We start from the raw sequence: 11,784 nt of genomic DNA, 5'->3' as shown, positions 1-11,784 counted from the left end.
CAGGGGGCTTCTTCCTGCTTTCCCTTTCACCTCCCTGCATTGTGCCTACATATGCAAATTAACCTCCATCTTTGTTGTCAGTTAACTGCCATCTGAGTTGGCAGTTAATTTGCATATCGCCCTGATTAGCCAATGAAAAGGGTAGCGTCGTATGCCAATTACCATTTTTCTCTTTTATTAGTGTAGATACCTCCTTTAAATATGTGTTGATTTGAGGTGTTAACTTGACAGGAATACAACGAATATTTGACCTTAATATACATAATATAAAGGACATCTTTTTGGCACACTGTGGTAGAAAAGTAGTCAAAGGTTTATTTTCAAAGGTAATTGTGATTTATATGGAGCAATCTTTAGTCTGAGCAAGCAAGATAGTGTGTTTGGCTTTGTGGATTAACATGAGAAGTCTATTCTTCTGGAGAGAAAAATTTGCTATATAACTGTAATTAGGGGGAAATCAGAGATTAATGATGCATCATATTCTAGAGATTTAACTGATAAGCATCAATACATGGTTTTCTCAACTTTAAATGGTTTGCAAAATATTATTTGTACTAGAGGCCTGGTGCATGAATTCATGCACAGGTGGGGTCTCTTGGCCTGGCTGGTGATTGGGGCCAATTGGGAGGCTGGCCGGCATCTAGAGGGAGAGACTGTGAGAGGTTGGCCCGCTGAGGGGAGAGACCACGAGTGGTTGGCCAGATAGGGGGAGGGACCGCGGGAGGTTGGTTGTTGGAGTGCACTGACCTCCAGGGGGCAGCTCCTGTGTTGAGTGCCCCTTGGTGGTCAGTGTGCCTCATAGCAACTCGTCTACCAGTCATTCAGTTGCTTAGGTATATATATAGTTTGTTCCATGTACAGAAAATAACAGTAACTGGGTCCCTATGCAGAAAATTTAGTATTTATTTTAAAAGATAAATTGTTGAGTTTTTGGGATTATTTCATACACTCCAAAAGAGTATCTAATCTACCTCTACTAATTACTTTCTCTATGAAAGCCTTCCAGACCATTACGGTGGGGTACCTCTGGTCAATGCTTTAAGTGCTTTTTATTAAAGGTACTAGAGACATAGTGCCCAAAATTCATGCACTGGGGGGCCCCTCAGCCTGGCCTGCGCCCTCTCACAGTCCAGGGCTCTCGCAGTCCAGAACTCTTGCAGTCTGGGACCCCTTGCTCCTTACCACTTGCCTGCAGTGGAGGCGGAGAGGCTCCTGCCACTGCCACTGCGGTTGTCAGCCATGAGCCTGGCTTCTGGCTGAGCGGCGCTCCCCCTGTGGAAGCACACTGACCACCAGCGGGCAGCTCCTGTGTTGAGTGTCTGCCCCCCTGGTGGTCAGTGTGTGTCATAGTGACCGGTCATTCTTCCAGTCATTCCACTGTTCGGTCAAATTGCATATTAGGGTTTTATTATATAGGATAGTGTTGCTACCAGATAAATTGCCTCATATAAAAGTACTTACCACAAACCCCTATAATGGAAGGTTAAGTGTTATACTTAATTACTAATTTTAGCCCTTATTATCTATATTTTTGCTGCACAGGCACTTTAAAAGGAACCAAGTATAGTCTGTTGGTTCCTTCTTCTCTCCTTATAGAATTTGGTGGTAAAGGCTATGGTCCAACTATTTTTCTAATTAAAAATAACACAAATTTTTAAAAATAAAAATAGCCATCCACAAACCAACATAAAAAGATACACTAGACATTTCTATTAAACTTATACATAAAATCACTCTGTTCTAACAACTTTAATCTAGATGACACTTAAATTTGTACTCAGCCTTCATGGAGTTGTGGCAGATGAAGCTCCAAGAAAAAAGGGTATTTGACATTTTCACGGCTTATTTCCTACCTCAGCCTCATGCTGAAATGCACACAGAGCAGATGATTAATAAAATACTGATGGCAATGATGGTGACTCCTGTGAGCTCTTCACATATTGATCATTAACTTTGTATATGCATATATTTAAATTCCCCACAGGTGCACTAATTTTCTTGAGGGCAAACTGCATTTTACCCTTGCTTGCATCCTTCAGAGTAACTGCAGCTTTGCTTACTCTGTATTTGTTAATATTATCTAAAATACTTTGTTGGTAAAGGACTAAATATAAAAGATTGCATACAAAATATCTATTTCTAAAGATTTGCTCATTACCATGACATTGCCAGATTCTGATTTTTAAATACATATATATTTTTATACTGAACATTCATTTAATTGGTAAAATAAGACATTTTATGTGTTAAACAGCTATTAGTCCAGAAAAAAAATGCAAATATTTGCTGACTTAATCAATGCTGCCAATCTTAATGACCACTATTCAAATTGAATATTAACATGCCACAAAAACACAGGGAGCATAACTTTTTTGAACTATAGCTAGTACACCATATCTGGTCTATTTAGCTACATGAGCTATAATAAAATAGTGACGTATGAAAAATTTTAAAAACAAAAATATTATCCATGTGAACTAATAATGCATTAATAAAATGGGTTCTGATGATCTGTGCTTGGGAAATGCAAACCATACTTCCCTTTTAGAGGTGAATTATGAATATTAATATAATAAAGCCCAGGGTAGCCACTTTCAATTTAGTTTAATTCAGACTTAGTTGAGAGTGGGAATTCCTCTCCCCCCCAACATAGGTCATCATTAACATTCACCAGAACAGCGTTCTTAAAGATACCAATTTGCAAAGTGTGGAAAGAATGAAAAAGTTTCTAAATGAAGGTACGTTTAAATCATTAACTGGTGAAACAAAGCTAGGCTTCAAGAGGCATCTGCCACTCTGTAATAATAATAATAAATGGATCATTTTACATGTTCATGTTCACATTAACAGATAACATATTCCAGGGTCAGGATCTAGATCTCATCCTGCTTTCTATCTTTTATGGAGTCCAGGGCCATGACTTCCTCTCAGTAAGGAGGTATTCATTCATTGTATTTTAAGAAATTCACCAATTTACTTTTCTGTGATTCCATCAAGGATGTAGTTATTAAAAACAATGCATTTCAACTAGGATTTCAGTAAATGCAATAAGGGATTGTTGGGGGCTATGTAACAACCTTACTACAGACAGCCACAGAAGGTACACATTCTCATAATTACAGTGTAAAATTGGGGTAATTCCCCAGGATATGAATCCTGCAAATATTTACTAAGTACCCACTATTTGCCAGTACTACAATAGGCAGTTATTAATAATGTGCTTGCTTCTAAATTTTGTTATAGAGCAGCTTTATACTGCATTTAATTGAACAAATATTTGAAGAGCACAAAGTTTATAAAAGAGGTTTGAGATGAGGGTTAGAAATGTAAAATTGTATAAATCAGCAATGGTGCAGAAGGGCGTCACAGACACTCGATTCCATAATCGTGAGTCAGTACTAAGGAAGCTTGATCTTTATTTAGTAAGTTAGTTACAACACATCCACATGCCAAAAAAAATCCAGTTCTATCTAAAAGGGGAGCAGAGAAAAATGAGATTGATGTTTTTAGTAATCTCCTTTGTACCAAAATGTAGAGAGGATTATAATTGCAATAAATGCCTTTATACTTTTAATTTGCATTTTACTTAAAAATAACATGTTACTTTAATTGAGAATATATGCAATCACAAGTAACAACGGCTTAAATTTAAAATCTACTGCCTTTGTTTCAATAGCGCAGCACTCACAAAGCTCATGAACTATGAACACGATCACTTTTATTTTCTTATGATAGCCTCACGTTCATTTTAGAGACTTGAAATGAGTGATGCTGGTGTCAGAATCCTCATGAAACCCCACAGCTATGTGACAGTGAAAACAAACCTCATTTATTTTCAGGCTCTTATAGCTACTGACTTACAGGTACTACAAATAGTTTCTTTACTGTTTCTCCAGTTGTCCCATGGCCCGCCTGCACATTTCATGAGATTCAGCTGCATATCACCATCAAAGGAATCACCTGGTTCTATTTCCTTTCAGGGAAACGGCTTATAATATTCCCTCCCTTAGCTTTAAATTTTCACTCTGTTACTTTTGACAAAGCCTTTCCTTTGTTCAAATGGAAGGATCCAATTTTTTTAAAAAACAGCTTTGACATGGTGTGCCTTTTATGTGTGCATTTTTCTGATTTCACTGATGTTCTAAATTTCACAAACGGTAACGTGTGCCTTCAAGTTCCTCTGTAAAATGCCATTTGTACATCATATCAAGAACAGTTTAGGACAGCAGGACATTCACATGACTCTAAAGTCCAATAAATACATGATGGTTTCTCAGAAAACCCACAATTGGGTGAATCGAACGCAAAACAGTGTTTTGTTTTTCATTAAATCTTCCCCGGATACCCATTCACTGGCTTACCTGCAGGGTAGCGCTCGATCACTGGCCAGCTGTCCACCTGTAGCGTGGCATTGCCACCACTCCTCGTGAAACGCACTACGTGGTATTTCCCATCGTTAATGATTGCATTGGACTCTTCGATGGCGATGTCATCTGTCCCAACATTAAATTTAACTCCAAGATTTCCTTGGTGCTGGAAGAGAGGAGGGGGGGTGGGGGAAAGTTATATAAAGTTGCGCTGATCCGTCAGCATTTAGTTAGAATTACATACAGGATATTGATCAAGACATGCTCCAGACAACGGCTGTTTTCCTCCGATTTTACTTCTGAAAAACTCATGTGGAAGAAAGGTTCTTGACATTTGGGTAAATCTGAAGCATCTCTTTCATGGATAATTGATATTCCAAAAGACACTTTCAAAAGAATTGAGCTGCCTCCTTCTCAGAGGTTGCCACAGACAACATGCACAGCTGTCTGTGTGAAAGGACATCCTTTCATGTCCCATCTCACCGTTCCTTTAATCCACTCTTTACATTTCATGAGAAAAATAAGGCTTGACATTCTCCCTTTTAATAACTGGGGAAAACAGAGCTATGAAGTCTGTTTAGAGACAACTGACAAATAATCACAATATAGAAAGTCACTCGGAAAGGTATGGGCATGCAGGCAGGCATTTAAGTGCAGCATTTTAGTCATTATTCACACACACACACACACACACACACACACACACACACACACATATCATCCAATTCTACCAGCCTGAAATGCATTTAATTTATTTTATAGATGATGAAACTATGACACAAGAAGGTGCAATGACTTGCTCAAGGTCACATAACTTAATGGGTGGATGGGTACTGGAATTAGAATTCAGTTCCTTTGTTGTTACTTTCCATTTAAGCTAAGATCTGGCTAGCTATGATTATCAACCCCCCTCTCTGGATTATGCAAAACAGTGTTGCAAATCTAATTCTAAGCACAGGGTTTGTTACTATTAACTTTAGAACCGCATACTACACTGTGGCAAAGAAACATGGGCTTGTGTCCTCTGCTTCTGAGAAACATTCTCTAACAGTAGGACTGTCAACTTTATCATGAGTTCAGTGGGTTTTTAAAGCACTGCAGGCCCTTATTTGTGTACATAACCTCAAATTCTCTGTAGTTCACCTTTCGTCAAACCTCCATTGGGAAGAACTCCATGGGGGCAGAGGAATTTAAAGGGCATGTACTCCATCCATTTCTGCAGAAATTAACCATCAGAATATTGAAAACCTGAATATTTGGACCGCATCCTTTAGATATCTTGCCAGATTCTCGGCATTGAGCTAAACAGCAAGTGTATCAGCTTACATCGAGAATTGTTATACAAAAACGCTGTCAAAATCTGCATTGATTAAAGGGAAGTACAAGAAGGTGTTATTTGGACAGTGCTCATTGCCCCCCTCATGCACACATCCTAACGGTTTCTATTTTTCTTTTTCCTGGTCCTTGTTGTCCATAAAAGGTCTTTTTCTTATAATAGGTTAATATGGTTTCTAATTTTTTTTTTAATTTTTGTTTCAGGCTTGACAGACAAAACGACAAAATTATATTTCTTTTTTTTCATATTTCATTTTTGACTTTGGTTATTAGGAAACTCAGAGTCAAAGTGAGTAGGACAGTTTTTCTAGATGCATAGACTAGAATGGAAAACTGTTGTCCCCTGGACTTATTTTTATTTTCTACCATATTTTTCATAATCCTTACTTCAAAATGTACGCCATTATAAGTTACTCCAGATTGTGTAGAATGATTCAGGTGATAAACACACACAGCAACAACAACACTGGGCTTCCAATAAAACTTTAAATGTATCCAACATTCATCCAGGGGACTCAGGGAAGTCCATGCAGAGATGCAGGCATTCTCTTTTAGGCATTATCTTTATTTAGCAAACACCTTTATAGTGTTCTAAGTTCTAACTGTAATACTAACTCTGGTATTTCTCGTAAGATCCCTGTGAGAAAGGTACTATTTTATCTCCGTTTGACAGACAAGGAAACTAAGCACAATGTGATTAAGTAACCTGGCTAAGGTCACAGAGTTAGAGAGAGAAAAAACTGTGATTCAAATCCAGGCAGTCTGGCTCTAGGATTTATGCTCCTCATCATTATATTAGGCTGAATTTGGGGAATATTGGCTCATCCCAACTTTAGGTAGCAGAGCTGGTAACTCTAGATGTTCCTTGCTACCTGTTTTCTCTTTCCTGCTGGAGTAGGAACACCATAGGACCTTACATTATGCCTTGCAGATTTTACAAATGTATCAACTAATGTGTGCTTAAAATATTTTATAGAGGACAGAAAGCAACTGATATTTAGATGCAATGGGATTTACAATAAAATGTTTTTGTCTCCGTTTTAGTTGAAATCTTAAAATAATCAGTTAAAAACAAATAGATCACTATTTTCTTATTACAAAATGAGGTAAAAAACTGACTAAGCCAAACTTGCAAAGGACATCACTGAAAATAGCTCTTGGCACCCTAAATTTGGGACCTACTATTATTTCCAGCCCATGAAAGAGAAAAGAAAGGCCAAGAGGAGATGGATCATTAGAAGAGGATTTGGGGGGAGAATTGGGATATAACATGTTTTGCAAGTACAGACAAGGTGGGACGTAGAACTTCAGAAAGTTTGGTTCTTGTTCCTGGAATTTGGTGGCAGTGGTTCAGTAAACTGGGATTTGATTCTTGTCTGAGAAACCTTCAAGGGGAAAGACTGTGACTAGGTGATGAAGTGACGGCAGAGCAAAGATATTACTGTGACAGGAATCACTTGTGAATGAGTTTGTTAGAACAAAGAACACGTGAGCATTGCCAGTAGAACATGGGTTAGGAAGCCAGCTCAGAATTGTGTTGTGTCTTGTCCGAGAGAGCCCCCGCGGTGAGGGCTGGTGAGTGGTGAAGACAACGCAATAGAAAGAACCAGGAGAAGCAGTAACGGGTACCTGGGGGTGAGAGGGGAACCCTAAATGACCATCTGAAGGAGGAGCACCCACCCTCCTCAAGGGAACTGCAGGTAAAGAAATTGCAATGATGATGTTAACAGCACAAAAGAACTCACCAAAATGCCCCCAAAACGCTCCTCAGAGGTGATGAAAGCATAAGCTAAGCCCAGCTAGATGGCTACTATTGTATTAGCCAACTGAGATCATTTCTGTCTCTATGTCATCTTTCTTCTGCCTCACCCTTTGGAGGATGAGGAAGGAAGATAAGTGAATGTCGTGAGAATAAGAGGAGAAACAACCCCAGTGCAAGTGGCAGCTTCCAGTAAGCCCATGCCATGCCAAGGGACCGGCCTTAACTGAGGCTGCATTTATTATTACAAAGGAGTGAACTGAAAGTACTTCTTATATCTACAGTGAACAGATGACATTTTACTACCCTAGAGTGACCAAAGTAGTTGCACTTCCTGGGGGTAAGGAAGAAATATTCCATAGAACACGTTTCAATTCCTGTTGTGCCCTAGGAATCACATATTTCAGCACAGAGTTGTAAAACAATAGAGATTCCCATTGTTTTTAGGATCTCCTCTATCACAGGCATGTTTCTTATCTCAGGATAGACTGAAAGAAATTATTAAAGTTTCCCACCCATAACAGTCAATTGTTATCAGAGCTCTATGCTTTAAGGAGATTCATGGTCCGTGAATAGAAGCTAAAAGTTCAAAATGCAGCAAACCAAACATGTCCCTTTACCTCATCCCTAAATTTTCTGCACTACAAAATGTAAAATGCTTATTTTCTAGGGTACAGAAATCCCCAGACTTCACAGAGATGCTTTTCTTGCAACACAGTAAAACAAACTATTAAGAGATAATGAGGTTTGGTAATGCTTGGAAGTCTTCTGACTTTGAAATGATGTTAATCTTCCTCTGAAAATGTTAATTTAGTCCTTCAACTTCCAACATCTTTGATATCTCATGGATCAAACTCCAACATCTGCTAGAACAGAACTGTATACCACTAAAGTAGACTCAAATGATAACACACTCTACCCTAATTCAGATATTATTACCCCACTCAGGTTACATCACATCCTTGAAAAACAATTAATCATAAATGATAGACACGGGATCATTTTTTCCCCTGAAAACAATTACATTAAAATGTATATAAACCACAAAATACTAATATCAATTATATTTAGGACCTACATTTATTTTTCCATTCAGAAATTGTAAATATTCTACAAACACATATCTCCCATGTTGACAGAATAGAAAGCCATTTCAATTATAGAAACAATAAGACTTGCTGAACTTTCTTACCAATGGACAATTACAAGTTAAAAGAATTCATTTCAAATTCTTATTCTCTGGGATTAAATGTGATTGTCTCCGGCAAGTTCTCATGAATATTGCATTAGGAAAACCAGCAGTAATTTCACTGGACATGTACTGATCTTTCAGCATTGTATCTTCCTTGAAATGGATAACTGGCTCACACTATAATTTCAAAAATCTATTATAAGAATATCAGTAACGAGGCATTTATAATTTAATGAAGTCTTTCCGTGGATTCATTAAATAAATAGTGACAAAGTAATTATTAATTTTTTCACAAAAGCTCATTTCTGAATAATGATTATGTTATTAAACCAACTTAAAAGGAAACATTATGAAAGATGACACTGGGAAGGAACTTGAAAGTTCTAGCCAGTAGCACTATAGTTTAATGCACCGTTTAATTTCAGCTGCAATCACATATTCATTTGAAAAATATTTGATTAAGATTTAATGATACTCTGGATATCTTCGGTGTACTTCAAGCAACATGTTTGTATGTTATAGATGCAGATACATTTCCATTGATGTGTATATTAAATAGATAAAACAGAACATACATATTAAGATTTAGCCTGTATATAGCATATAGAAATGTCACTGGCTTTTGTCTGCTATCTGGGATTATTATGCAGAAATATTTGGCTCAACTATGTCTCAGAAAATAGATCAATAAGAATGGTCTCCTATTTTTTGGTTTATTTGCTTATACACTCTGGTAGAGAGCATCAACCAATAGGATGAACAAGTGTGCAACCTTGGACAGCATGTAGATTAGTGGGGAGGCTTGGTTGTAGCCTACAAGCTTCTATTATAGAATCCTATATAATAAAGAGGTAATATGCAAATTGACCATCACACCCTCGCACAAGATGGCTGCCCCCATGTGGTTACAAGATGGCCACCATAAGATGGCCAGCAGGGGAGGGCAGTTAGGGGCAACTAGGTCAGCAGGGGAGAGCAGTTGGGGGTGACTGGGCCAGCAGGGGAGGGCAGTTGGGGGAAACAGGCTTACAGGGGAGGACAACTGGGGGCGGACAAGGCATGCAGGGGAGGGCAGTTGGGGGGGTGACCAGGCCAGCAGGAGACAAAGTTGGGGGCGACCAGGCCTGCAGGGGAAGGCAGTTAGGGATGTCTGACTGCCAGTTTAGGCCCGATCCTCTAGTCCTATATAATAAAAAGCTAATACGCAAATCAACCAAACAGCAGAATGACTGGTTGCTATGATACCCACTGACCACCAGGGGGCAGATGCTCAACACAGGAGTTGCCCCCTGGTGGTCAGGGCACTCCTATAGGGGGAGCGCTGCTCAGCCAGATGCCAGGCTCAAGGCTGGCAAGTGCAGTGGCGGTGGTGGGAGCCTCTCCTGCCTCCGCAGTAGTCGGACATCCCCTGAGGGTTCTCAGACTGCCAGAAGGCACAGACTGGGCTAAGAGATACCCCCCCCCAAGTGCATAAATTTTGTGCACTAGGCCTCTAACTTTATATAATCCTATACTCCAGGGCCCAATTTGGACAGAACTTGACAATGTCTTCAAATGCACTCCATTCTTGTTCCCATTTCAGAATACAGACCAACTCCCATGTTCCAGTTCTGCATTGTCAGCTGAAATCAGAGTCAGGCTAAATGGTGTGTTTTCCTTGTCCAGAGATTAATCTTCACCAGAGACCAGAGGCTTTAAGGCTAAAGGGGGACTCTGAGGCCTGCAGTCACTGTGGCTGGAGTAAGTAACAACACAGAGTGTGACAGAAACCCACCTGTTCTTTCATCTCTAAACAAATACAAAAGTTCAGGGAATTTCTAATTCACCCCAAACACATTTCCAAATTAATGACTTAAAGGTCCTATAGACTGAAAGATTTTTGCATCTCCCACTCTGGATGGTCCATAATGTCAAGAAGTGACTGTCATTTAGTTATTTTAACCTGGAATTAAACTGGAAATGCACTTGCCCCTAAATAAAAACCCCACACTATTTCAAAAACCAAAAGCTACTGCTACCCTGTCTCCCACTTTCCCCATTGAGAAATAATTTAAAAATCCATTCAGTTAATAAATAAAAATCAAATATATAATATGCATTCTGCATTCTGCATAAATGTGTGGACAATGCAATATATAACATATGTTCTCTGTCTTTGGGAAGTTTCAATCGAATTGGGACGATAAATCATGGAAGCAAATAGTCACACCCACAAGAGAATCCAGAGAGCAATGAGAAGGAGCTCAGGTGCATGGTGGGGGAAGGTCCTGAAGGGTCTCAGTGAGTCTCCCAGGAGCCAGACAGCATTTGGACGCCTATAGCACAGATAAATACCAAAGACATCCAAGGACATAGAAGATATGTTTTCTCTGCCTCCCATCTGTCTGTCCAGTCCCTACATACCAGAGTGCTCACTGGGTGTTGGGCACTGAGCTACACATGATGTATCTACCTGAAACTCCTAGCCACTTAATCTATACTCTCTCTCTTCTTAGAGAGTTTACCTAATGTGCCCCAGATCACATAGTTAATGAACATCAATACTACAACCTAACCAAGTTGTGGGGAAGGTGGGCGTCTGAAACAGATGACTTCAACTGTGTTTGTTTCTAGGAAAAGGTCTTGACACCCAGGCATGCTCAGAAGACTGAGTTGAGAGTAGGGTTACTGCAAAGTGCCTCTTTCCTTTTGGCTAATTACACTTCCGTGCACCACACAAGGAATCAGAAGTGGGTGAGAGCTAGGGTGATCATACCATCCCAGAAGGATCATATTTAGTGCTAACACATTGTAAGAAATTAATATCTTTCCTTTTCTACAAAATCTTCATTAAGATCATATACCTTTCCTAATATGGCTCCATTCTACAGAATACTAGAGCTCTTTCAGCTCCATGAAGTAATATTCTGACAGTATTCCCCTCCTGGAGGTTCACAATCATCTCTCTGTCTACAGAGTGTCTAGCAAAACTCTGCAAGCCCTGACACTCCACCTTCACACATTATTTAGGTGTGGTTTTTATGAACCTGTTTTAACTCCTCAACCATATTTATAAAAGACTGACTCATTTTTCACTGTATCCTTCCTTCACAACTCTTTTCACACTACCTATGCATTTGTATTTCTAAAAC

The 11,784-nt window shown here is 39.2% G+C and overlaps 1 protein-coding gene across 1 annotated transcript in view; it reads right to left on the bottom strand.

The window, feature by feature from the left end:
• The window catches only part of NRXN1 (neurexin 1), an 889,774-nt gene that overhangs the window by 135,199 nt on the left and 742,791 nt on the right, over positions 1–11,784 (bottom strand). The window contains exon 17 of the mRNA XM_015557923.1: positions 4,362–4,533. Coding sequence (XP_015413409.1) covers positions 4,362–4,533 — 172 coding nt within the window. The remainder of the gene's footprint in view (positions 1–4,361; positions 4,534–11,784) is intronic.

This window comes from Myotis davidii, unplaced genomic scaffold (assembly GCF_000327345.1).
Source record: "Myotis davidii unplaced genomic scaffold, ASM32734v1 scaffold6, whole genome shotgun sequence".
Classification (NCBI taxonomy): Eukaryota; Metazoa; Chordata; class Mammalia; order Chiroptera; family Vespertilionidae; genus Myotis; species Myotis davidii.
Note: the sequence above shows the minus strand (reverse complement) of the source record. Positions and strands in the feature narration are given on the sequence as shown.